General features: G+C 44.6%; 1 protein-coding gene and 2 long non-coding RNA genes across 3 annotated transcripts in view; 1 reads left to right on the top strand and 2 right to left on the bottom strand.

The window, feature by feature from the left end:
- Positions 1-14267, bottom strand: part of LOC135536149 (tripartite motif-containing protein 16-like) — a 22965-nt gene extending 8698 nt beyond the window's left edge. Inside the window, exons 1-3 of the mRNA XM_064962538.1 lie at positions 13591-14267; positions 9330-9425; positions 54-287 (exon numbers count right to left, since the gene is read on the bottom strand). Coding sequence (XP_064818610.1) covers positions 54-287; positions 9330-9425; positions 13591-14187 — 927 coding nt within the window. The 5' untranslated portion in view covers positions 14188-14267. The remainder of the gene's footprint in view (positions 1-53; positions 288-9329; positions 9426-13590) is intronic.
- Positions 14268-20129: 5862 nt separating this feature from the next.
- LOC135536170 (uncharacterized) lies at positions 20130-26557 on the top strand. Its single transcript, XR_010454954.1, has 5 exons — positions 20130-20234; positions 25285-25390; positions 25744-25843; positions 25954-26146; positions 26469-26557. It is a non-coding gene; the product is annotated as an uncharacterized LOC135536170 (long non-coding RNA).
- Positions 25145-26488, bottom strand: LOC135536171 (uncharacterized). The gene is made up of 2 exons (XR_010454955.1): positions 26428-26488; positions 25145-26132 (listed from the first exon to the last, which is right to left on the bottom strand). It is a non-coding gene; the product is annotated as an uncharacterized LOC135536171 (long non-coding RNA).
- Positions 26558-27877: the final 1320 nt, after the last annotated feature.

The raw sequence follows: 27877 nt of genomic DNA on the forward strand, positions 1-27877 counted from the left end.
ACATTTCCCATGAAGTTAATTTCATATCACATGTAACAAGACAGTTTAGTTACCTGGAGGAAATGGATGTGATCCTCTGTGTGTGAGAGCTGCTCCAGCTCAGTGCTTCTCTTCCTCAGCTCAGCGATCTCCTGCTTCAGTTGCTCCAGGAGTCCTTCAGCTTGACTCACTTGAGCCTTCTCTTGGGCTCTGATCAGCTCCTTCACCTCAGAGCTCCTTCTCTCAATGGAGCGGATCAGCTCAGTAAAGATCTGATCACTGTCCTTCACTGCTGACTGTGCAGAGCGCTGGGGAGAGAGAGAGAGAGACAGAGAGACAGAGAGAGAGACAGAGACAGAGACAGAGAGAGAGAGAGACAGAGAGACAGAGAGAGAGAGAGAGAGACAGAGACAGAGAGAGATAGACAGGTTCAGTCAGAACTCTGCTCTCCAGGTCCACCAGGCCTTGTTCTCCCTCCTGGACAGACAGGTACAGAGCACCTCTTGGTCCTGCTCTACTCTCCTCCCTCCTGGACAGACAGGTACAGAACACCTCTTGGTCCTGCTCTACTCTCCTCCCTTCTGGACAGACAGGTACAGAACAACTCTTGGTCCTGCTCTACTCTCCTCCCTCCTGGACAGACAGGTACAGAACACCTCTTGGTCCTGCTCTACTCTCCTCCCTCCTGGACAGACAGGTACAGGACACCTCTTGGTCCTGCTCTACTCTCCTCCCTCCTGGACAGACAGGTACAGAACACCTCTTGGTCCTGCTCTACTCTCCTCCCTCCTGGACAGACAGGTACAGAACACCTCTTGGTCCTGCTCTACTCTCCTCCCTCCTGGACAGACAGGTACAGAACACCTCTTGGTCCTGCTCTACTCTCCTCCCTCCTGGACAGACAGGTACAGAACACCTCTTGGTCCTGCTCTACTCTCCTCCCTCCTGGACAGACAGGTACAGAACACCTCTTGGTCCTGCTCTACTCTCCTCCCTCCTGGACAGACAGGTACAGAACACCTCTTGGTATATCATATATATATCTCATATCATCATTCAGAACTTTAAGCATATCTTTGGGAGGACGCCCAGCCTGTTTGACAAAGATAAACAAAGAATTTTTTCCAAATTTGTGCTGACAAAATAATCAAATGTAATGTTTTTTACCAAAAACTCTACATGGAAAGCAGAAAGCTGTGATCAATTAAATACAACGTTAACTAGATATTATCTGTGTCATTTATAGCCTGGCACAGATAGTAAAACTACATTAAATACAACGTTAACTAGATATTATCTGTGTCATTTATAGCCTGGCACAGATAGTAAAACTACATTAAATACAACGTTGACTAGATATTATCTGTGTCATTTATAGCCTGGCACAGATAGTAAAACTACATTAAATACAACGTTAACTAGATATTATCTGTGTCATTTATAGCCTGGCACAGATAGTAAAACTACATTAAATACAACGTTAACTAGATATTATCTGTGTCATTTATAGCCTGGCACAGATAGTAAAACTACATTAAATACAACGTTGACTAGATATTATCTGTGTCATTTATAGCCTGGCACAGATAGTAAAACTACATTAAATACAACGTTAACTAGATGTTATCTGTGTCATTTATAGCCTGGCACAGATAGTGAAACTACTGTAGCGACCCGCACAGACAGCTGTGTGTTATGTGTTCGGCTAGTAGCTGGTTGTGTTGTACTTACCAGTTCCCAGTGTTCGCGGTGTCCGACATGCCAATCAACCTGCTATCTGCCAATCACAGGAATGCCTGGGATGTTCTGATGCCGGGCATCCTGGTGGTTGGCGGAGTGGCGTGGAGGGGGCGGGGCATTGGAAGTTAAGCTTCAGCCTTTGTTCAATTCAATTCAATTCAATTCAAGGGGCTTTATTGGCATGGGAAACATGTGTTAACATTGCCAAAGCAAGTAAGGTAAACAATAAAAATTAACAGTAGACATCACACATACAGAAGTTTCAAAACAATAAAGACATTGAAAATGTCATATTATATATATATATACAGTGTTTTTACAAGGTACGAATTTGAAAGGACACAAGATAAAATAAATAAGCATAGATATGGGTTGTATTTACAATGGTGCTTGTTCCTCACTGGTTGCCCTTTTCTCGTGGCAACAGGTCACAAATCTTGCTGCTCTGATGGCACACTGTGGAATTTCACCCAGTAGATATGGGAGTTTTTCAAAATTGGATTTGTTTTCGAATTCTTTGTGGATCTGTGTAATCTGAGGGAAATATGTCTCTCTAATATGGTCATACATTGGGCAGGAGGTTAGGAAGTGCAGCTCAGTTTCCACCTCATTTTGTGGGCAGTGAGCACATAGCCTGTCTTCTCTTGAGAGCCATGTCTGCCTACGGCGGCCTTTCTCAATAGCAAGGCTATGCTCGCTGAGTCTGTACATAGTCAAAGCTTTCCTTAATTTTGGGTCAGTCACAGTGGTCAGGTATTCTGCCGCTGTGTACTCTCTGTGTAGGGCCAAATAGCATTCTAGTTTGCTCTGTTTTTTTGTTAATTCTTTCCAATGTGTCAAGTAATTATCTTTTTGTTTTCTCATGATTTGGTTGGGTCTAATTGTGCTGCTGTCATGGGGCTCTGTAGGGTGTGTTTGTGTTTGTGAACAGAGCCCCAGGACCAGCTTGCTTAGGGGACTCTTCTCCAGGTTAATCTCTCTGTAGGTGATGGCTTTGTTGTGGAAGGTTTGGGAATCGCTTCCTTTTAGGTGGTTATAGAATTTAACAGCTCTTTTCTGGATTTTGATAATTAGTGGGTATCGGCCTAATTCTGCTCTGCATGCACTATTTGGTGTTCTACGTTGTACACGGAGGATATTTTTGCAGAATTCTGCGTGCAGAGTCTCAATTTGGTGTTTGTCCCATTTTGTAAAGTCTTGGTTGGTGAGCGGACCCCAGACCTCACAACCATAAAGGGCAATGGGCTCTATGACTGATTCAAGTATTTTTAGCCAAATCCTAATTGGTATGTTGAAATTTATGTTCCTTTTGATGGCATAGAATGCCCTTCTTGCCTTGTCTCTCAGATCGTTCACAGCTTTGTGGAAGTTACCTGTGGCGCTGATGTTTAGGCCAAGGTATGTATAGTTTTTTGTGTGCTCTAGGGCAACAGTGTCTAGATGGAATTTGTATTTGTGGTCCTGGTGACTGGACCTTTTTGGAACACCATTATTTTGGTCTTACTGAGATTTACTGTCAGGGCCCAGGTCTGACAGAATCTGTGCATAAGATCTAGGTGCTGCTGTAGGCCCTCCTTGGTTGGTGACAGAAGCACCAGATCATCAGCAAACAGCAGACATTTGACTTCAGATTCTAGTAGGGTGAGGCCGGGTGCTGCAGACTTTTCTAGTGCCCGTGCCAGTTCGTTGATATATATGTTGAAGAGGGTGGGGCTTAAGCTGCATCCCTGTCTAACCCCACGACCCTGTGTGAAGTAATTTGTGTGTTTTTTGCAAATTTTAACCGCACACTTGTTGTTTGTGTACATGGATTTTATGATGTCGTATGTTTTACCCCAACACCACTTTCCATCAGTTTGTATAGCAGACCCTCATGCCAAATTGAGTCGAAGGCTTTTTTTGAAATCAACAAAGCATGAGAAGACTTTGCCTTTGTTTTGGTTTGTTTGGTTGTCAATTAGGGTGTGCAGGGTGAATACATGGTCTGTTGTACGGTAATTTGGTAAAAAGCCAATTTGACATTTGCTCAGTACATTGTTTTCATTGAGGAAGTGCACGAGTCTGCTGTTAATGATAATGCAGAGGATTTTCCCAAGGTTACTGTTGACGCATATTCCACGGTAGTTATTGGGGTCAAATTTGTCTCCATTTTTGTGGATTGGGGTGATCAGTCCTTGGTTCCAAATATTGGGGAAGATGCCAGAGCTAAGGATGATGTTAAAGAGTTTTAGTATAGCCAATTGGAATTTGTTGTCTGTATATTTGATCATTTCATTGAGGATACCATCAACACCACAGGCCTTTTTGGGTTGGAGGGTTTTTATTTTGTCCTGTAACTCATTCAATGTAATTGGAGAATCCAGTGGGTTCTGGTAGTCTTTAATAGTTGATTCTAAGATCTGTATTTGATCATGTATATGTTTTTGCTCTTTATTCTTTGTTATAGAGCCAAAAAGATTGGAGAAGTGGTTTACCCATACATCTCCATTTTGGATAGATAATTCTTCGTGTTGTTGTTTGTTTAGTGTTTTCCAATTTTCCCAGAAGTGGTTAGAGTCTATGGATTCTTCAATTACATTGAGCTGATTTCTGACATGCTGTTCCTTCTTTTTCCGTAGTGTATTTCTGTATTGTTTTAGTGATTCACCATAGTGAAGGCGTAGACTCAGGTTTTCCGGGTCTCTATGTTTTTGGTTGGACAGGTTTCTCAATTTCTTTCTTAGATTTTTGCATTCTTCATCAAACCATTTGTCATTGTTGTTAATTTTCTTCGGTTTTCTATTTGAGATTTTTAGATTTGATAGGGAAGCTGAGAGGTCAAATATACTGTTAAGATTTTCTACTGCCAAGTTTACACCTTCACTATTACAGTGGAACGTTTTACCCAGGAAATTGTCTAAAAGGGATTGAATTTGTTGTTGCCTAATTGTTTTTTGGTAGGTTTCCAAACTGCATTCCTTCCATCTATAGCATTTCTCAATGTTACTCAGTTCCTTTGGCTTTGATGCCTCATGATTGAGTATTGCTCTGTTTAGGTAGACTGTGATTTTGCTGTGGTCTGATAGGGGTGTCAGTGGGCTGACTGTGAACGCTCTGAGAGACTCTGGGTTGAGGTCAGTGATAAAGTAGTCTACAGTACTACTGCCAAGAGATGAGCTATAGGTGTACCTACCATAGGAGTCCCCTCGAAGCCTACCATTGACTATGTACATACCCAGCGTGCGACAGAGCTGCAGGAGTTGTGACCCGTTTTTGTTGGTTATGTTGTCATAGTTGTGCCTAGGGGGCATACGGGGAGGGAATGCTGTCACCTCCAGGCAGGTGTTTGTCCCCCTGTGTGCTGAGGGTGTCAGGTTCTTGTCCGGTTCTGGCATTTAGGTCGCCACAGACTAGTACATGTCCCTGGGCCTGGAAGTGATTGATTTCCCCTCCAGGATGGAGAAGCTGTCTTCATTAAAATATGGGGATTCTAGTGGGGGGATATAGGTAGCACACAGGAGGACATTTTTCTCTGTTAGAATAATTTCCTTTTGAATTTCTAGCCAAATGTAGAATGTTCCTGTTTTGATTAATTTAATGGAGTGAGTTAGGTCTGCTCTATACCAAATTAGCATACCCCCCGAGTCCCTTCCTGTTTCACACCTGGTAGTTTGGTGGATGGGACTACCAGCTCTCTGTAACCTAGAGGGCATCCAGTGGGTCTGTCTCCTCTATACCAGGTTTCTTGCAGGATGACAATGTCTGTATTACCGATTTCTTTGGTGAAGTCCGGGTTTCTGCTCTTCAGGCCAAAGGCAGATGACCTCAGGCCTTGGATATTCCAGGATGAAATAGTAAAGGCTTTTTGTTCCATAAAGTGTCCAATGTTGTTGGTTGTGGTTTGGCCTCAGGCCAGTAAGTGTGAGCAGAGTCTGCTGAGCATCTGGTACATGCCATTGGCTTGGGCGAGTGTGAGAGTGGGGGTTGGGACTGTTTGCCCGCTCACTACCTGGGCGTATGTGTGGCTTCCATGTTGAGGCCCTCTTTGCGGGGTGGGGTGCATGGGGTGGGCAGGAGTGGCATAGGTCTGATCTGAGGGGGCCTAAATGGGGTGTGGGCATGGTTGACGTGGGGGGGTGTTGATTGGTGGGGGTAGGGGTGTGGATGTGTCTGGGTGTGCGGTGGTCTGGGTGTAATTCCTCTTGGCGTGGGTCCTCTATGTGTAGGTCCGGGGGGGTCCTGCAGGTCTGGGAGGGTGTCTCGCTGGTCTGGGTGGGGTGTCTATTGATCTGTTGCTCCTGTGTGAAGTGTTGGGGATACGTTTGAGAGCGATGTCCTTTAGAGTTCGGGCAAAGATGGGCACTGCTGCCTTGTAGAGGTGGACCTGGTCATAGAGGCTGTTCAAGTCCAGGGTGGAGTGGTGGGCCAGGAAAACGTTTGGTTTTGAGGCACAGTCACGGGAAATACTTGCGTTTACCCGCTGTATTGTGGCAGGGTGGAAGTCTTTTCGTGGTAGCAGGGTGGAGATAACCACTTGTGCGTTGGGGAAAGTAGAAGAAGCCTTTTCAATCACTCCCTTCAGTGCTGTGGCCACTCTTTCCTGTTGTGCCCTCAGGTCGTTTGTGCCTGTGTGTATTATTATGTGGCTGGGTGAGCCTAGTTTGGCCTCAGACAGAAGGTCTAGGGCGCTCTGGGTGTTTGGACACCAGAGTTTAGATACACTGTGTTTGGGAAAAAGTTTTTTTCTTCTATATATTTCCCATTTGAGTCCATAAGTAGTACAATCTGTGTCTTGTGTTTGTCCTCAGTGGGTGTGGGGGTTATCAGAAGGGCTATCAGGGTGGCTGACAGGGGGGGTGCTCAGAGGGGGTGAGAGCCGGCGGGCTTGGGGTTCTTCATTTGTCTGTTCTGCTGTGGTGTCGAGACTTTTGTTGGGTGCTGAGGTGGGCTGTTCTGCTTGCTCCTCTGTGGGGGTGGCCACCTCTCTAGTGGGTTGTTCTCTGTCACACGCCGTCCCCCTCAACCTCTCCTCCATCCCCCTCACCCTCTCCTCCATCCCCCTCAACCTCTCCTCCACCAGCAGTCTGATACTCTCCTCTAGTGCTCTGTTCTGCTCCTCTTTCTCCTGTTGTATTTGTCTCACCACTGTCCAAAGTGCAGATATGTCTCTGTCCACCTCCAGCTCTCCTGGTCTGGTTAAGGGGCTGTTGTTGTGCTGGGCTGTTGTCTGGGTCTGTGCTGACTGAAGTGTGATCACCTGCTGTTCCAGCTCCACCTGTCTTATCTCCAGCTGGGTGAATTTGTCCTTCATTTCAATGAGGGAGTGATAATCTGTGTTGGGGGGTTGACTCTCCGCTGGGGTTGCTCATCTGTGGGGTTACATAGTGAAGAGGTCTGGTCTGACCCGCTCGGTGTGGGGGTATCTTTATCAAGGGAGAGCTTCTCCTGCTGGGCTAATTCTTTGATTAGGTGAAAGTCCAGCTGAAACTGTTTGGGGTTACTTTGTACCATCACTGTTCCGGACTTATAGATATTAATATTACTTGACTCAGAGTCCTCGTTATCAAGTATTCTGAGTTTCCAGCCCTCGTTAACCCCCCCTCTCTTAACAAAGGGGTAGTGTGCTAATATAGCACTGTGCCATGCCAGGGGATGGTTTGTGTGGAAGATAAGGTTGCTGATGTTCCCATTTTTGTAATAGTCAGCAAAAAGTGTCTCTTGATTTTCCATAAGGAGCTTCATTTTGTAATCTTTTCTTGACTTATCATTCTTTACATGCAAAGGGTACTGTATTTTAATTACCTCTGAACAGCGGGAGGGAGCCTCTAAGGCCTCTCCATTTGGTTGGGGTAGACTGTGTGACTCTCCTGCCATTGTTGGGCTAATGGGCTTTGACACCTCTCACTTGACACGTCAGTACTAGTTGACGCTGTATCAAGCTTGGCAGAATTATGTTAGAATTCAGTCCTTATAAAGTAATGTTTTGTATTTTTCTTCTTGGCTTTTGGCTTTTAAAATATAGTTTCGGACTAAGCATTACTCACTCAGTTCCAGGTTGGATGGGGTTTTCCAGGTTTCTGTTGTTTTCCAGAGAATTTGCTGTATAGAGAATAAATCTTGGTAGTTGTGAACCTTCCAGGTGATTCCGTAATTCCGTCCAAAATCAGGTTGTAGGTTTTAAGTTTTGATTTGAAGTGGGGGTTATGTTGTAGAGGGTAGAATCCAGTATGTGTTCCTGACAAAAAATCCAAGTTTATCTAACTCCAAATCTATCTTTTTTAAAGAAAATGCTGAAAAATGCAGGAGCTCATCTGATCTGTGACCTCTCTCTCTCTCTCTCTCTGGGCTTTTTTTGTTCTCTCTCTGACGTCTGGGCTTCACAAGAGAAGGTCCCGATTGGCTTGTGGGGTATCTTTCATTTATTTGGCGTGAGCTCAGGCCAAACAGTAGCCTGTGTAAAGTTGCTAATAAACCGTCAATTCGTAACTCAATCCTCTGTCTGGACAATTGTTCCTTTATGATCGAGTCAGGTCATTACACTACATTAAATACAACGTTAACTAGATATCATCGCCACATAACTTATGTCGAATTTAAAAGACACCGTTACCGTTAGTAACGTCTGTTACACTGTAACTTACAGGCAGCCTCACATAAAAACCTATTGGTTAACAAAGCTTTGATTATGACCAAAGTCTATAGTAGTGAAAACTCTCTCTCTATTCTAACTTACCACACATTCACATCACTGCCTCGACATGAATGTGTCCTGTCAGAGCCGTTTCCTGTCCGTTAACCGTTAACAGTCTCGAGCCACAGCTTAACCAATGAGCTACAAGGAGGACTGACAGTCACGAGCGGTGCAGCAGCCTCTGCAGCAGCAGCCTCCCCCGGGTCCTAGTGCCCGCCTGGTAAGACGGTTAAGATGCGATGGAACGGTTGACGGAGAGAAAATAAATCACAGAGAAAATATATTGACTGATATGTTGAATTGTTTAGGGAAGCTTTAGCTTTGGCTTTAATACATTCTGAAAATACTTGAAAATAAAAATAATAGTAGCCCTCCTCAGGAACAACAAAACCCTCACAGACCAACTTCTTCTTCTATGATATAATGGAGGTCCTCAAACCAACGTTAAAGGTGCATGGCGCCACCTACTGTGGTGGAGTGTGTTCAATCACGGTTTACACCTCTAAATCCTCCTACCGAACTCAGTACTTCTGAGAAAATCAGAGTCCTACTAACTTCTAATAGACCCTCCCCCATCCCCCAAATCCCTTCCAAGTGTAATGTTTACTGTTAATTTCACTTTTTTTTATTGTCTATTTCACTTGCTTTGGCAATATAAACATATATTATTTCCATGCCAACAAAGCCCTATGAATTTAATTCAATTGAGAGAGAGACAGCTCCATTTTAATGTATAGGGGACATGAGTCAGTCATGGTTACTCATGGTTATGTGATGAGGCAGCCCAGTTGGTTAAATGAACCAGTCTATTCTCTGAAAGGGGTCCAGACAGCCTGTTCCCAACAGTGGGGTCAGTGGGATTGAATAGGGGCCCCTCTCTCTCTCTCTGACTGGAGGAGAGAAGTGAAATGGTGTGTCTCCTCTGGTCAACAATACTCACCTTGAAAGACTTCACAGCTTTTTGGAGCTTCTTCAGCTCCTTCTCTCTCTCCTGGAATCTCTGCTGGACCTTCTGCTGACTCATCCCCAGCTGCCTCTGTGGAGAATCACTCTTCAATGAGCTATCAAGCTTTATTAGTCCAGTAGATCAATAGTATAGTAATGTGACACAGGGCCGATAGAATATAGGGATACAAATATTGAGGAAGTGTCTGTGTGATAATATATTATTATGTAGTCATGTGAATAATTATAGATTTAACAGAACACAAATCAGGGAGCTGTTTGGGTGTTTGATAACTAATGATAATGATGTTTGATAACTAATGATAATGATGTTTGGTAACTAATGATAATGATGTTTGATAACTAATGATAATGATGTTTGATAACTAATGATAATGATGTTTGGTAACTAATGATAATGATGTTTGATAACTAACGATAATGATGTTTGATAACTAACGATAATGATGTTTGGTAACTAATTTTATTTAGTTTATTTTTACTTTATTTCACCTTTATTTAACCAGGTAGGCTAGTTGAGAACACCTTTATTTAACCAGGTAGGCTAGTTGAGAACACCTTTATTTAACCAGGTAGGCTAGTTGAGAACACCTTTATTTAACCAGGTAGGCTAGTTGAGAACACCTTTATTTAACCAGGTAGGCTAGTTGAGAACAAGTTCCCATTTGCAACTGCGACCTGGCCAAGCAAAAACAAAGCAATTCGACACATTCAACAACAACGAGTTACACATGGAATAAACAAAACATACAGTCAATAACGCAGTAGAAAAATAAGTCTATATACAATGTGAGCAAATGAGGTGAGATAAGGGAGGTAAAGGCAAAAAAAGGCCATGGTGGCAAAGTAAATACAATATTGCAAGTAAAACACTGGAATGGTAGATTTGCAGTGGAAGAATGTGCAAAGTAGAAATAAAAATAATGGGGTGTAAAGGAGCAAAATAAATAAATAAATAAATGCAGTAGGGAAAGAGGGAGTTGTTTGGCTAAATTATAGATGGGCTATGTACAGTTGCAGTAATCTGTGAGCTGCTCTGACAGCTGGTGCTTAAAGCTAGTGAGGGAGATAAGTATTTCCAGCTTCAGAGATTTTTGCAGTTCGTTCCAGTCAGTGGCAGCAGAAAACTGGAAGGAAAGATGACCAAAGGAGGAATTGGCTTTGGGGATGACCAGTGAGATATACCTGCTGGAGCGCGTGCTACGAGTGTTTGCTGCTATGGTGACCAGTGAGCTGAGATAAGGTAGAGCTTTACCTAGCAGAGATTTGTAGATAACCTGTAGCCAGTAGGTTTGGCAACGAGAATGAAGCAAGGGCCTGCCAACGAGAGTGTACAGGTCGCAATGGTGGGTAGTGGGGCTTTGGTGACAAAACGGATGGCACTGTGATAGACTGCATCCAATTTGTTGAGTAGAGTGTTGGAGGTTATTTTATAGATGACATCACCGAAGTAGAGGATCGGTAGGATAGTCAGTTTTACGAGGGTATGTTTGGCAGCATGAGTGAAGGATGCTTTGTTGCTATATAGGAAGCCGATTCTAGATTTCATTTTGGATTGGAGATGCTTAATGTGAGTCTGGAAGGAGAGTTTACAGTCTAACCAGACACCTAGGTATTTGTAGTTGTCCACGTATTCTAAGTCAGAGCCGTCCAGGTTAGTGATGCTGGACAGGCGAGTAGCTGCGGGCAGTGATCAGTTGAATAGCATGTCTTTAGTTTTACTTGTGTTTAAGCGCAGTTGGAGGCCACGGAAGGAGAGTTGTATGGCATTGAAGCTTGTCTGGAGGGTTGTTAACACAGTGTCCAAAGAAGGGCCAGAAGTATACAGAATGGTGTCGTCTGCGTAGAGGTGGATCAGAGAATCACCAGCAATAAGAGCAACATCATTGATATATACAGAGAAGAGAGTCTGCCCGGGGATTGAACCCTGTGGTACCCCCATAGAGACTGTCAGAGGTCCGGACAACATGCCCTCCGATTTGACACACTGAACTCTATCATAGAAGTAGTTGGTAAACCAGGCGAGGAAATCATTTGAGAAACCAAGGCTGTCGAGTCTTCCAATAAGAAGGTTGTGATTGACAGAGTCGAAAGCCTTGGCCAGATCAATGAATACGGCTGCACAGTAATGTTTCGTATCGATGGCGGTTAAGATATCGTTTAGGACCTTGAGCGTGGCTGATGTGCACCCATGAACTGAAACCAGATTACATAGCGGAGTAGGTATGGTGGGATTCAAAATGGTCGGTAATCAGTTTGTTAACTTGGCTTTCGAAGACATTAGAAAGACAGGGTAGGATAGATATAGGTCTGTAGCAGTTTGGGTCTAGAGTGTCACCCCCATTGAAGAGGGTGATGACCGCGGCAGCTTTCCAATCTTTGGGAATCTCAGATGACACGAAAGAGAGGTTGAACAGGTTAGTAATAGGGGTTGCAACAATTTTGACAGATCATTTTAGAAAGAGAGGGTCCAGATTGTCTAGCCCGGCTGATTTGTAGGGGTCCAGATTTTGCAGCTCTTTCAGATCATCAGCTATCTGGATTTGGGTGAAGGAGAAATGTTGAGGGCTTTGGCGGGTTGCTGTGGAGGGTTGCCGGGCAGTTGACCAGGGTAGGGGTAGCCATGTGGAAAGCTTGGCCAGCCGTAGAGAAATGCTTATTGAAATTGTCAATTATAGTGGATTTATCGGTGGTGACAGTGTTTCCTATCCTCAGAGCAGTGGACAGCTGGGAGGAGGTGCTCTTATTCTCCATGGACTTTACAGTGTCCCAGAAGTTTTTTGAGTTAGTACTACAGGATGCAAATTTCTGTTTGAAAAAGCTAGCCTTAGCTTTGCTAACTGCCTTTGTATATTTGTTCCTAACTTCCCTGAAATGATGATAATGGTGTTTGGTAATGAATAATAATGATGTTTGACAATGAATAACAATAAATAATAATGGTGTTTGATTTGTAGGATTCTATCTAGAAATATACTTATTGATGTTACCATACTAGAATGTATTGATGAATTTACATGTCATCAAGGAATGTATATGTTGGGGTCAATGAAGGGTGGATAGGAACTTGGTGTATGGAAAGTTACTGAGAGAGACAAGGGGAAGTGCTGAAATATTCTGTTCAAACATGTTATGTTGAATATCAATGTTCCTAAAGAGGGAGACAAAGGGCAACTAGTTTCAGTCTCTGATAAGGCAGGACAGCTGCAGAACTAGGGAGGAGCCAGGAATTCAACAGTCTAGTTAGTCTCTGATAAGGCAGGCCAGCTGCATGACTAGGGAGGAGCCAGGAATTCGGCTTAATTTCAAGTCAACACGATGAAGTGTGAAGAAACCTCTGGGAGGGGGGCCAGAGGGGCCCACCACAACAACCCTCCTACTACAGTCATCTCACACACATACACTTCCACACCCACCAAGGTTCTTGCATCAGGCAGGACCATGACTACACCAGTGAGAGGAACCAATTCATGTCCTGCCTAGTGACAGAGATGTATTGGCTGTCGAGATGTGTAAGGAGTTGGTCCTGCCTAGTAGAGAGATGTATTGGCTGTCTATATGTGCAAGGAGTTGGTACCGCCTCGTAATAGAGATGTATTGGCTGTTTTGATGTGTAAGGAGTTGGTCCTGCCTAGTAACAGAGATGTATTGGCTGTCTAGATGTGTAAGGAGTTGGTCCTGCCTAGTACCAGAGATGTATTGGCTGTCTAGATGTGTAAGGAGTTGGTCCTGCCTAGTAACAGAGATGTATTGGCTGTCTAGATGTGTAAGGAGTTGGTCCTGCCTAGTAACAGAGATGTATTGGCTGTCTCGATGTGTAAGGAGTTGGTCCTGCCTAGTAACAGAGATGTATTGGCTGTCTAGATGTGTAAGAAGTTGGCCCTGACAAGTAACAGAGATGTATCGGCTGTCTAGATGTGTAAGGAGTTGGTCCCGCCTAGTATGAGTTTATAAACATATGTTCTTGTATAATCACACATTGTCTTTGTAGCTGTATGACCCAGTGGGTGAATAAACTTGGTTTGAGTTTTTACTCTGTTCAGAACCTAACAGACTTTAGAAAATGGTGATACATTTGGAGAATCTGGGTTAACATATCTATATACTCAAGGTTTGTGTTCATATTTGTGGATCCATTTAATTTGAATGATCTCATATTCAATCAGATTTAGTTCCTACTATATCTTTAATTCTTTGTTTATCAGACAGTCACCAACAAGTTGTTCTGGTCTTACCTGTTTCTCAGTCCTCTCTGCTGCAGCTGACACTGTATCATGGCCTTTATGTTCATCCATCACACACAGCAGACAGATACACTGCTGATCGGTACGACAGTAAACCTCCAGCAGTTTGTCATGATGAGAGCAGATCTTCTCCTGTAGTTGTGCGGTGGCTTTGACCAGCTTGTGCTTCTTGAAAGCAGGAGATTCATAGTGAGATTGGAGGTGAGTCTCACAGTAACAGGCCAGACACACCAGACAGGACATGAGGGCTTTCTGCTTTCTGATCCCAGTGCAGACATCACACGCCACATCTCCAGGTCCAGCATAGCACAGAGCAGGAGGGGGAGCAGCCTGGAGTCCTGTCTTCCTCAGTTTCTCCACCAGCTCAGCCAACATGTTATTTTTCATCAGATTAGGCCTTGGAGTGAAGGTCTCTCTGCACTGAGGACAGCTATAGACCCCTTTCAGATCATCCTGATCCCAGCAGCCCTCAATACATTTTCTACAGTAATTGTGTCCGCATGGGATGGTGACCGGTTCCTTCAGTAGATCCAGACAGACAGAACAACAGAACTGGTCCTGGTCCAGCAGATCTCCCTGTTGAGCCATTTGGACGGTTGTTCCCTCTCACACAGACAGATGACACAGAGACTCAGATCAGTTTTGTTTTCACAGAAGTTAGTTTTGGGGAGGTGTGGACTTTCTGGTTCTGCCAGATTGGTGAGTTTAGAGGGAAGGAGAGAGGGAGGGGTTAGAGGGGGAGGGGTTAGAGAGAGGGAGGGGTTAGAGAGAGGAGGGAGAGGTTAGAGGGGGAGGGGTTATAGAGAGGGAGGGGTTAGAGAGAGGGAGGGAGGGGTTAGAGGGAGGGAGAGAGAAAGAAATGCATGCAACGTCGAGAAGGAGACAAAGATTTTGGTTCCTAGGTTAAATTATAGTTCCTGATTAGATTTTATTTAATCCATTTTAGAAAAAGACTAATGCAACCAAAGGTGTCCAAAGGTCTCTGAATAACTTCTGAATGCCCTGTAATGCCATCTATAGTGCCTTGCGAAATTATTCACCCCCCTTGGCATTTTTCCTATTTTGTTGCCTTACAACCTGAAATTAAAAAAGATTTTTGGAGAGTTGGTAACATTTGATTTACACAACATGCCTACCACTTTGAATGCCTACATGTCTACCACTTTGAATGCCTACATGTCTACCACTTTATTGTGAAACAAACAAGAAATAAGAGAAAAAAGAAAAGAAAACTGGAGCGTGCAAAACTATTCAACTCCCCAACGTCAATACTTTGTAGATCCACCTTTTGCTGCAATTACAGCTGCAAGTCCCTTGGGATATGTCTCTATGAGCTTGGCACATCGAGCCACTGGGATTCTTTCCCACGTTTCAATGCTAAACTTCTCCAGCTCCTTCAAGTTGGATGGGTTCCTGCTGGTGTACAGCAATCTTTAAGTCATACCACAATTGGATTGAGGTCTGGGCTTTGACTAGGCCATTCCAAGACATTTAAATGTGTCCTCTTAAGCCACTCGAGTGTTGCTTTAGCAGTATGCTTTGGGTCATTGTCCTGCTGGAAGGTGAACCTCCGTCCCAGTCTCAAATCTCTAGAAGACTGAAACAGGTTTGCCTCAAGAATTTCCCTGTATTTAGCACCATCCATCATTCCTTCAATTTTGACCAGTTTCCAGTCCCTCCTAAAAAAGCATCCCCAAAGCATGATGCTGCCACCACCATGCTTCACTGTGGGGATGGTGCTCTCGGGGTAATTATAGGTGTTGGGTTTGTGCCAGACATAGCGTTTTCCTTGATGGCCAGAGTACATTCTTCCATATGTTTGGGGAGTCTCCCACATGCCTTTTTGCGAACACCAAACGTGTTTGCTTGTTTTATTTCTAAGCAATGGCATTTTTCTGGCCACTCTTCCGTAAAGCCCAGCTCTGTGGAGTGTACAGCTTAAAGTGGTCCCACAGACAGATACTCCAATCTCACTGTGGAGTTTTGCAGATCCTTCAGGGTAAATGACTTAAATGTAAAATGTAAATGTTATCTTTGGTCTCTTTGTTGCCTCTCTGACTAATGCCCTCCTTGCCTGGTCCATGAGTTTTGGTGGACGGCCCTCTCTTGGCAGGTTTGTTGTGGTGCCATATTCTTTCCATTTTTGAATAATGTATTTAATGGGGCTCTGTGGGGTGTTTAAAGTTTCTGATATGTTTTTATAACTCAACCCTGGTCTGTACTTCTCCACTACTTCCCTAACCTGTATGGAGAGCTCCTTGGTCTTCATGGTGCCCCTTGCTTAGTGGTGCCCCTTGCTTAGTGGTGCCCCATGCTTAGTGGTGCTCCTTGGTCTTCATGGTGCCCCTTGCTTAGTGGTGCCCCTTGCTTAGTGGTGCCCCTTGCTTAGTGGTGCTCCTTGGTCTTCATCGTGCCCCTTGCTTAGTGGTGCCCCATGGTTAGTGGTGCCCCTTGCTTAGTGGTGCCCCATGCTTAGTGGTGCCCATTGCTTAGTGGTGCCCTTGCTTGGTGGTGCCCCTTGCTTGGTGGTGCCCCTTGCTTAGTGGTGCTCCTTGGTCTTCATGGTGCCCTTGCTTAGTGGTGCTCCTTGGTCTTCATGGTGCCCTTGCTTAGTGGTGCCCCTTGCTTAGTGGTGCGCCTTGCTTAGTGGTGTTGCAGACTCTGGGGTCTTTCAGAACAGGTGTATTTATACTGAGATCATGTGATATATCATGTGATACTTAGATTGCCTACAGGTGGACTTTATTTAATTCATTATGTGACTTCTGAAGGTAATTGTTTGCACCAGATCTTATGTAGGGGCTTCATAGCAAAGGGGGTGGCACCAGCTCTGCGCACGGTATTCCCGGTTCGCCAACACAGCCCAGTGTGGTCTTTTCCACCTCGCCGCACTGGCCTGGCTCCGACGGAGTGTCCAACCAGGTAGGGTTGTGCAGGCTCGGTGCTCGAGACCTCAAGTGCGCTTCCACTGGCCGGTCTATCCGGTGCCGCCTCCACGCACCAGCCTTCTGGTGGCAGCCCCCCGCACCAGGCTGTCTCTCCATCTCCTCCCTACAGTCTGGAGCTGCCAGAGCTGCCCGTCATCCAGGAGCTGCAAGAATCGCCCGTCACTCCGGCGCTGTCGGAGTCGCCCTTCGCGTCAGAGCTGCCGGAATCTCCGGTCCATTCGGCACCCATTGCTAGGCTCCCCAGTCCGAGGTCGGCAGCGAGGGTCGCCGCTCGAAAGAGGCCACGGAGGCGAGTGGGACAAAGAGTATGAGTATGGTGGAGTGGGGTCCACGTCCCGCGCCAGAGCCGCCACTGTGGACAGACACCCACCCAGACCCTCCCCTATGGGTTCAGGTTTTGCGGCCGAAGTCCGCACCTTTGGGGGGAGGGGGTACTGTCACGTTCTGACCTTAGTTCCTCTGTTATGTCTTTGTTTTAGTATGGTCAGGGCGTGAGTTGGGTGGGTTGTCTATGTTCCTTTTTCTATGTTGTGTTTTGTGTTTGGCCTGGTATGGTTCTCAATCAGAGGCAGGTGTCGTTAGTTGTCTCTGATTGAGAATCACACTTAGGTAGCCTTTTCCCACCTGTGTTTCGTGGGTGATTGTTTTCTGTTATTTGTATGTCACCTTTCAGAACTGTTTCGTTTTGTTTCTCCTTCGCTATTTTTTTTAGTGTTCTCGGTGAAATATATATATGATTAACACTGCGCTTTGGTCCTCACCTCATTCCATCATCACACACAGTACATTAATATATACAGGACTGTGTGGTGGTAACCCTTATAGTGTTGTGGAAAATGACCAATTAGACATGCTATGCTGTTTTCTACACAGATAATTGTCTATTGTTTTGAGCTAGTATTTTTCTGCTGATACAAACTGTCTTTGTTTAACTCAGGAATGCGGCCGGTTCTGGTTGGGTGTGACCACTGTAAGTGACATGTCCTGTTTGTTGGTATCTGCAAAGGACCCAGCTGGGTGGAGACATGCCAGAGAACAGAAACTAGCACAGAAACTTCTGAATAGTTCCTGAATAGTTTCTGAATAGTTCCTGAATACTTATGAATAATCTGTAGTGTGTCTTCCACTGTTCTGTTCTCACCACAACATGCTCTTCACTCTAACCACTTGGCAGGGTAGCCTAGTGTAGCCTAGTGGTTAGAGTGTTGGACTAGTAACTGGAAGATTGCGAGTTCAAACCCCCGAGCTGACATGGTACAAATCTGTCGTTCTGCCCCTGAACAGGCAGTTAACCTACTGTTCCCAGGCCGTCATTGAAAATAAGAATTTGTTCTTAACTGACTTGCCTGGTTAAATAAAGGTAAAATTAAAAAAAAAAAAATTCTCACACACATTCCTCACTGCTGCAGACCTTAGCCTGAGTCCCAGTCTATTTGTGTAATCATGCCAAATCCTTGTCACTCATGGTGATGCCAAATGTAATGAGAGTTGTCAAAAACACAAATCTATGACCCAGGCAACAGACACCTAGGATTATTCCTGTAGTCAACTCACACTCACACCACAAACACACACATTAACCCACTACCTGTATGTCTCCTCTGTCTAGGATCACTAACCCACTACCTGTATGTCTCCTCTGTCTAGGATCACTAACCCACATTAACCCACTACCTGTATGTCTCCTCTGTCTAGGATCACTAACCCACTACCTGTATGTCTCCTCTGTCTAGGATCACTAACCCACTACCTGTATGTCTCCTCTGTCTAGGATCACTAACCCACATTAACCCACTACCTGTATGTCTCCTCTGTCTAGGATCACTAACCCACTACCTGTATGTCTCCTCTGTCTAGGATCACTAACCCACATTAACCCACTACCTGTATGTCTCCCCTGTCTAGGATCACTAACCCACTACCTGTATGTCTCCCCTGTCTAGGATCACTAACCCACTACCTGTATGTCTCCTCTGTCTAGGATCACTAACCCACTACCTGTATGTCTCCTCTGTCTAGGATCACTAACCCACTACCTGTATGTCTCCCCTGTCTAGCATTAGTAACTGTGTGGTGGTAACCCTGTAGTCACCCTGCTGTCTCTACCTCTCTACCTCACAGAGTACATTAATATATACAGGACTGTGTGGTGGTAACCCTGTAGTCACCCTGCTGTCTCTACCTCACAGAGTACATTAATAAATACAGGACTGTGTGGTGGTAACCCTGTAGTCACCCTGCTGTCTCTACCTCTCTACCTCACAGAGTACATTAATATATACAGGACTGTGTGGTGGTAACCCTGTAGTCACCCTGCTGTCTCTACCTCTCTACCTCACAGAGTACATTAATATATACAGGACTGTGTGGTGGTAACCCTGTAGTCACCCTGCTGTCTCTACCTCACAGAGTACATTAATATATACAGGACTGTGTGGTGGTAACCCTGTAGTCACCCTGCTGTCTCTACCTCTCTACCTCACAGAGTACATTAATATATACAGGACTGTGTGGTGGTAACCCTGTAGTCACCCTGCTGTCTCTACCTCTCTACCTCTCAGAGTACATTAATATATACAGGACTGTGTGGTGGTAACCCTGTAGTCACCCTGCTGTCTCTACCTCTCTACCTCACAGAGTACATTAATATATACAGGACTGTGTGGTGGTAACCCTGTAGTCACCCTGCTGTCTCTACCTCTCTACCTCACAGAGTACATTAATATATACAGGACTGTGTGGTGGTAACCCTGTAGTCACTCTGCTGTCTCTACCTCTCAGAGTACATTAATATATACAGGACTGTGTGGTGGTAACCCTGTAGTCACCCTGCTGTCTCTACCTCTCTACCTCACAGAGTACATTAATATATACAGGACTGTGTGGTGGTAACCCTGTAGTCACCCTGCTGTCTCTACCTCTCTACCTCACAGAGTACATTAATATATACAGGACTGTGTGGTGGTAACCCTGTAGTCACTCTGCTGTCTCTACCTCTCAGAGTACATTAATATATACAGGACTGTGTGGTGGTAACCCTGTAGTCAGCCTGCTGTCTCTACCTCTCTACCTCACAGAGTACATTAATATATACAGGACTGTGTGGTGGTAACCCTGTAGTCAGCCTGCTGTCTCTACCTCTCTACCTCACAGAGTACATTAATATATACAGGACTGTGTGGTGGTAACCCTGTAGTCACCCTGCTGTCTCTACCTCTCTACCTCTCAGAGTACATTAATATATACAGGACTGTGTGGTGGTAACCCTGTAGTCACCCTGCTGTCTCTACCTCTCTACCTCACAGAGTACATTAATATATACAGGACTGTGTGGTGGTAACCCTGTAGTCACCCTGCTGTCTCTACCTCTCTACCTCACAGAGTACATTAATATATACAGGACTGTGTGGTGGTAACCCTGTAGTCACCCTGCTGTCTCTACCTCTCTACCTCACAGAGTACATTAATATATACAGGACTGTGTGGTGGTAACCCTGTAGTCACCCTGCTGTCTCTACCTCTCTACCTCACAGAGTACATTAATATATACAGGACTGTGTGGTGGTAACCCTGTAGTCACCCTGCTGTCTCTACCTCTCTTCCTCACAGAGTATATTAATACCTCTTAAGGATCTCTTCAGGATCGGTGTACCGGGATGGTTGTTGCTAATGTGACTACATGACGTTGTAAGTAACAGTAAACTTTACAGGACATGTCTTGTATGGACAGAAAACATTCTTGTTAACCTTTATACGAGGTGCTGGACGCTAACAATTCATTAAAAATCCTACGATGTGATTTTCTGGATTTCTTCTCCTCATTTTGTCTGTCAGCGTTGAAGTGTACCTATGATGAAAATTACAGGCCTCTCTCATCTTTTTAAGTGGGAGAACTTGCACAATTGGTGGCTGACTAAATACTTTTTTGCCCCACTCTATGCATATCCTAGTTTCTGGGCCTGAATAGCAGGCAGTTTACCTTGGGCTTTTCATCCGGTGGTGAAAATAGTGCCCCCTAACCTAGTGAGGTTAATCTAACTGCACTGTCCAATTTACAGTAGCTATTACAGTGGAATAATACTATTGTTTGGTGAGAGTAGAAAAACATGTTATAGCAGCAACTGGTTTGATACATTCACCTCTTGTCATGTCCTGACCTTGGTTCCTTGTTTTTGTCTCTATTTTAGGTTGGTCAGGGCATATTTTAGGTTGGTCAGGGCGTGAGTTGGGGTGGGCATTCTATGTTTGGCCTGGTATGGCTCTCAATCAGAGGTAGCTGTCAATCGTTGTCCCTGATTGAGGACCATACTTAGGCAGCCTGTTTTTCCCACTTGAGTTGTGAGTGATTATTTTCTGTTTAGTGTTTTGTTGCACCTTGCAGAACTGTTCGTTGTGTCGGTTTGTTGTTTTTTTGTTCAAGTATTCATCTTCATTAAACTCATTATGAATACGCTGCACTTTGGTCCTCCTCTCCTTCCACCAACGACAGCCGTGACACCTCTGTAGGTAAATAATGTACTTACATTCAGTCATCTGCTCTGATTTGTCATCCCGAGGGTCCCAGAGATAAAATGTAGCATAGTTTTGTTTGATAAAATAAATGTTTATATTCAAATGTAGGAAAATCTCTCTCTTTCCTTTCTGAGTTAACTGGGACAAGACTTTTGAAGCTTTGGCTGGCAACTGTTTAAGAGATGGCTTGCTGATAAAAACCAAACAGCCACATTCCAGTCCATGATTAGTGGTGCATGTGAGACATATTTGTGGACCGGATGGGTCTAGACCTGTGTGGACAAGTTAAAACTTTAAAGCATAAACCCTGTGTAGGTCAAAAACCTTTGTGTGGGTTATAAACCCTGTGTGGGTTATAAACCCTGTGTGGGTTAAAAAGCGCTGTAGAAATATATAATGATATAATGCATGTCTCTGTCCTAGCTATTTGCTAGAGGTCAGCTAACCAGTGCTAGTGGTCATCAGCTAATCTTTTGCTCTGAAATCTCTCGCCAGCCTTCACAACGCAATTCTAGCCAAAGCATACCGGACCTGTCTTCTCTCCATATCCCCGGATTCCCACCGCAAGCTCTGTACCTTTTCGCCTGGATCATTGCAGCTAGCTAGCTGCAGTCCGTGTGTCTACTCCTGGCTAACATCTCTGTCCCGAAGCTAGCACCAATTAGCCTGGAGCTAGCCCATGCTAGGACCACGTTATCTGCCCGAGGGGCTTATTCGACAGGCCCCTTTGTCGCGACGTCACCTGAACGCCCATCTGCTAAATGCGGCCCGCTAATGTTAGCTGTCTAGAGCATATCGACTGATATAGGTCCATCGGACAATATCTTGGGCCACTATACTTATTTTGCCAATTGGACTGGTCCCCTTTACCACACGGAACCCCACTAATCTATCACTACTGGTCTACCAACGGAAACGCACGAGGAGGCTAAAAACAGACTTCCTCCATCATCTGCTAGCTTGTTAGCCTCTTCCTGGTAGCCGGCTCACTAGCCATCTGCTAGCCTGCTACAAACGGCCTAGCTAGCTGTCTGAATCGTGACCCCAACCACTGAACTCACTGAACCCTTATGATCACTTGGCTAAGCATGCCTCTCCTCAATGTCAATAGTCCTGCTCAATATGCCTTGTCTATTGCTGTTCTGGTTGGTATTTATTGTCTTATTTCACTGTAGAGCCTCCAGTCCTGCTCAATATGTGAATACAGTGGAGGTAAACATAGGCATTGAGTGACGATGAGAGAAATATTGTCTCTAGAAACATCATTTAAACCAGCCTCTGCCCCCAGATGTGCCCTGGACACCATATGTGAACTGATTGCCCCCATCTATCTTCAGAGCTCGTGCTGCTTGGTAACCTAAATTGGGACATGCTTAAAAACCTCTTGAAACTAGGGGCACTATTTTCATTTTTGGAAAAATAACGTTCCCAAAGTAAATGGGCTATTTTTCAGGACCAGATAATAGAATATGCATATAATTGACAGCTTTTGATAGAAAACACTCTAAAGTTTCCAAAACTGTAAAAATATTGTCTGTGAGTACAACAGAACTGATATTGCAGGAGAAAGCCTGAGAAAAAGCCAATCAGGAAGTGACTCTTATTTAGAAACCTCTGCGTTCCTATTGAGCAGTGAAAGGGATATCAACCAGATTCCTTTTTCTATAGCTTCCCTAATGTTTCTAGTGTCACAAGACAGTTCCAGGCTTTTATTTTGAAAAATGAGCATGAGCGACAACATTGTGTTAGTGGTCAGATGGTGTCTCTCAGAGTGATTTGTGTGGCCATTGTTTCTACTAACTGACCTGGTTGATATATCATCAAACAGATATTTTGAAAAACACCTTGAGGATTGATTATAAAAAAGTTTGCCATTATTATGGATCTAATTTGGAATATTTTTCGGCGTTGTCGTGACCGCAATTTACGGTCAATTTCTCAGCCAAACGTGAAGAAATAACGGAGCTATATCGGCTACAAAAATAATATTTATGCCACAAAAGGAACATTTGCTATCTAACTGGGAGTCTCGTGAGTGAAAACATCCGAAGCTCATCAAAGGTAAATGATTTAATTTGATTGCTTTTCTGATTTTCGTTACCAAGCTGCCTACTGCTAGCTGGGCATAATGCTATGCTAGGCTATCGATAAACTTACACAAATCCTTGTCTTGCTTTGGCTGTAAAGCATAATTTCAAAATCTGAGATGACAGGGTGATTAACAAAAGGCTAAGCTGTGTTTCAATGTATTTCACTTGTGATTTCATGAATATTAATATTTTCTAGATGGATTTTTTTGTCCGTTGCGTTATGCTAATGAGTGTCAGTTGATGACAATTCTCCCGGATCCGGGAGGAGTAGTTCCAAGAAGTTATTAACACTCTTGAAGCTAGGAGGCAGTAGTGTAGTAAACAGAGTGAGTACAGTAGTGTAGTAAACAGAGTGAGTACAGTAGTGTAGTAAACAGAGTGAGTACAGTAGTGTAGTAAACAGAGTGAGTACAGTAGAGTATTAGTAAACAGAGTGAGTACAGTAGTGTAGTAAACAGAGTGAGTACAGTAGAGTATTAGTAAACAGAGTGAGTACAGTAGAGTATTAGTAAACAGAGAGAGTACAGTAGAGTATTAGTAAACAGAGAGAGTACAGTAGAGTATTAGTAAACAGAGAGAGTACAGTAGAGTATTAGTAAACAGAGTGAGTACAGTAGTGTAGTAAACAGAGTGAGTACAGTAGAGTATTAGTAAACAGAGTGAGTACAGTAGAGTATTAGTAAACAGAGAGAGTACAGTAGAGTATTAGTAAAGAGTGAGTACAGTAGAGTATTAGTAAACAGAGTGAGTACAGTAGAGTATTAGTAAACAATCAAAGATGACAAGACTACATTTATCGACATGTCTGTAGACAGTGATACCCTCTTAAGGACATTTCCAAATGTAACTGCGGGTCGCTCAGGACCTGAAGTAGGGATACGCATTTCCTTGATACCATTTAAAATGACCTTTTGAGGTTTGTGGAAATGTGACATGAATGTTGGAGAATATAACACATTAGATCTGGTAAAAGATAAATACAAACAAAAACATGTTTTTTCTTCCCATCGTTGAAATACAAGAGTTGGGCCATAATGTAATATGTCAGGTTTGAGACAATTTAGACTTTGGCCATTAAATGTCAGCAGTGTATTTGCAAAGTTGAAGACTGATTCAATGAACCATTCTGTTCAAAATGTTGTATTGAGACCTCCTAATGGTATTATTCCACTGTAATAGCTACTGTAAATTGGAGAGGGCAGTTAGATGAACAAGAATTGAAGCTTTCTGCCAATGTCAGATATGTCTATGTCCTGGGAAATGTTCTTGTTACTTACAACCTCATGCTAATCACATTAGCCTACGTTAGCTCAACCTCATGCTAATCACATTAGCCTACGTTAGCTCAACCTCATGCTAATCACATTAGCCTACATTAGCTCAACCTCATGCTAATCACATTAGCTCAACCGTCTCACAGGGGGAGACCGATCCCGTTGAGGATAACGCCCTTTTAGTGTAACACCAGATCCCAAATGAGTGGATTTCACAACTTGAATCTGTTTACACATTTTATCACATGTTTTAAATACTTCATTTGTGGAGGTGAAGAATCTTTTCAACTAATTTTGAGCATTTTTTATGAAAGTTAACTGAAGAGGTATAGTTTATGTTAACCTATATTCTAATTGTAATAGACTGTTTATCATCATGAACCTCCTCTGTTTGTCTGTCTAGAAACGGTGCTGTTACAGATGCTGCTTGTGTTTATCATCATGAACCTCTGTTGTCCGTCTAGAAACGGTGCTGTTACAGATGCTGCTTGTGTTTATCATCATGAACCTCTGTTGTCTGTCTAGAAACAGTGCTGTTACAGATGCTGCTTGTGTTTGTCATCATGTGACGGGAAGATTAGAACATGTACCTTTTCTTTATGTTTAATGTGAAAACAAGGTTCATTTCATTCTAATTCTGAAGATGAATCAAAACATTTAGGCATTAAAGTAAATACATCGAAGCAAGGTGTTAGGTTGTAAACAGACGACCTCAAAAGAATGCAGAGAAAAGCTCAGAGTTTATTCACCCCACTGAATGCTGCATTTATATGCCACAGCTTGCACATAACCAAACAATAATTGATATGTCAAGACAAAGGTAGGGGTGTGACTTCTCAGAAATGTCCTTCTGTTTCCCAGAACTGCCTGTCGGTCTGTTGTTGAGCGGCTGGTATCACCCCTCCCCCATTATCCCCCATGTTGTTCCACCTCCTTGTGGGAGGAGCCAGGCGAGGCCACAGATCAGGTAAGTACAGATTCTTCTCCAGTGATGTCAACGTGATACTACCTCTGTTACACGGAACACATAACCTAGATCAGAGGAAGTTGATTTACAAACAGCAGAATGTTCTGGGTGGTGATGTGTGTTCCAGCTTCCACTGCCAACAAGGAACACAACTTCTTAACCCACAACTGCTATTACACATTACATTGGTGTCAACCATACTTTTATTCAGTCTAATCCAGAGAACCCAGTTTAAACTGTTGTAAATTATGTTTTTATCATAACAAACTGTGTATTTTAGAGTTTAACAGTTGGTAATAAATCAGTATTTCTGATGTTTTTCTTGGTTTGTTTGTTCATGTTTTGACCTCCAGACTCCTCCATCTCATCCCACCAACTCTGTCAGTCCACCAGGCCACTGCAGTAACAGCCATATCTTCACATCACGTAGCTTCAGTACCATCTCAATGTGTTGTAAGTCCTGTACAGCACTTGGTATTCATCACTATTCAGACAATGTTACAGCTGTTAACATGCAATGACATTTCCAACCTAACCAACCCGCTCTGATTCTTCTCATTCAGGAAGCACCATCCTGGATCCTGTGGCAACGTCAATATGAAACAGCATTGACCCGTGATCACCACCAACCAGGGCTCCACAGCGGTGTCCTTTGATGCCCAGGATTTGCTCAAGATCAACTAAAGGAGATTTGGATGGCCCCTTGTCAGTGGCCCTAGGAGTGAAGGGCCCGACAGGCTTACTGCAAATCATAATGTAATAACCAAAAATTACTGTAATCTCATAATGTAATAACTTAAGTAATAATGTAATTTCCCCCCATTTTAATTAAGTATACATTTTTTCTAATTTATTAAGCATTTGCCCCAATTTCAAGTGCAGAATGTTTTAAGGCCCAGGTTGTCACGCCTTTTTATGTCTCATTTTGGTTTGGTCAGGGTGTGATTTTTGTTAGTGTCACTTTGCCCTGTAAGCTTCACGGTTGGTTTTTCGTTTGTTGGTGACATTTACTCAAAAAAAGGAAAATGTATGCTCACCACGCTGCACCTTTGTCTTCCTTTAACGACGGCCGTGACAGAACTTCCCACCATAAACGGACCAGGCAGCGTGGTGAGAAGCAGCAGTGCTTTCTGGAGGAATGGACATGGGAGGAGATATTGGAAGGTAAGGGACCCTGGGCTGGAGAACATCGCCGTCCGAAGGAGGAACTGGAGGCGTCTAAAGCAGAGCGGCGACGCTACGAGGAGTTGGCACAGCGGACTAAGCACAAGAGGCAGCCCAAAAACATTTTTTGGAGGTGGTGGCACACAGGGAGAGTGGCTGAGTCAGGGTACAGACCTGAGCCAACTCCCGTGCTTACCGTAAGGAGCGTGGTACTGGTCGGGCACCGCATTTGGCGGTAAAGCGCACGGTGTCTCCCGTTCGCTCTCATAGCCCGGTGCGCTATATGCCAGCTCTCTGCAAGTGCGACGCTAGAGTGGGCATCCAGCCAGGGCAGATTGTGGCAGCTCAGCGTGCTTGGTCTCCGGTGCGCCGTTTCGGCACAGGCAATCCTGCGCCGGCTCTGCCCACTGTGTCTCCAGTGCGCTGTGACAGCCCGGTTCGTCCTATGCCTGCGCTCCGCCCGTGCCAGGCAAAAGTGGGCATTCAGCCAAGAGGAGAGGTGCAAGTGGAAAGCAGCAGATCTCCAGTGCTCCCCCACAGCCCGGTTCGTCCTCTGCCTGCGCTCTGGAGGTGCCGGCCTAAAGTGGGCATTCAGCCGGGAAGAGTGGTGCCAGGGATACGCACCAGATCTCCAGTGCTCCACCACAGCCTGGTCTTCCAGTACCTGCTCCACGGACCAGTCCTCCTATGTCTCTCCCCAGCCTGTTGAGTCCTGTGCCTGATCCATGGACCAGTCCTCCTGGGTGAATCTCCAGTGATGATCCATGGCACGAAGCCTCCAGTGATGATCCATAGCACGAAGCCTCCAGTCCGCAGCGTCCAGAGACGGTCCCCAGTCCGGAGCGCCCAGAGACGTTCCCCAGTCCGGAGCCTCCAGAGACGGTCCCCAGTCCGGAGCCTCCAGAGACGGTCCCCAGTCCGGAGCCTCCAGAGACGGTCCCCAGTCCGGAGCCTCCAGAGACGGTCCCCAGTCCGGAGCCTCCAGAGACGGTCCCCAGTCCGGAGCCTCCAGAGGCGGTCCCCAGTCCGGAGCCTCCCACTACTACTCCCACTACTTCCCACTATTGAGCTAGTAGTGAAACTGACATTTAACGTTAGCTAAAGTTTCATCTCGACTGTTGCAAACAACGCAAATAAGCAATAGGCTGGATGCCTGTAAAACGTCTACCATCTCAAACTGACATGTAACGTTAGTTTTGTAACGTTTCAACCCTTCTCGACTGAGGTGAATAAACTAGCTAGCTAGTAGCTACCACAGCCAGTTCAGGTCTAGCATCCAGCCTTAGCCTCTAGCTATCTGTCAGATGGGGCAGCAGGTAGCCT

This window comes from Oncorhynchus masou, unplaced genomic scaffold, assembly GCF_036934945.1.
Source record: "Oncorhynchus masou masou isolate Uvic2021 unplaced genomic scaffold, UVic_Omas_1.1 unplaced_scaffold_564, whole genome shotgun sequence".
Classification (NCBI taxonomy): domain Eukaryota; kingdom Metazoa; phylum Chordata; class Actinopteri; order Salmoniformes; family Salmonidae; genus Oncorhynchus; species Oncorhynchus masou.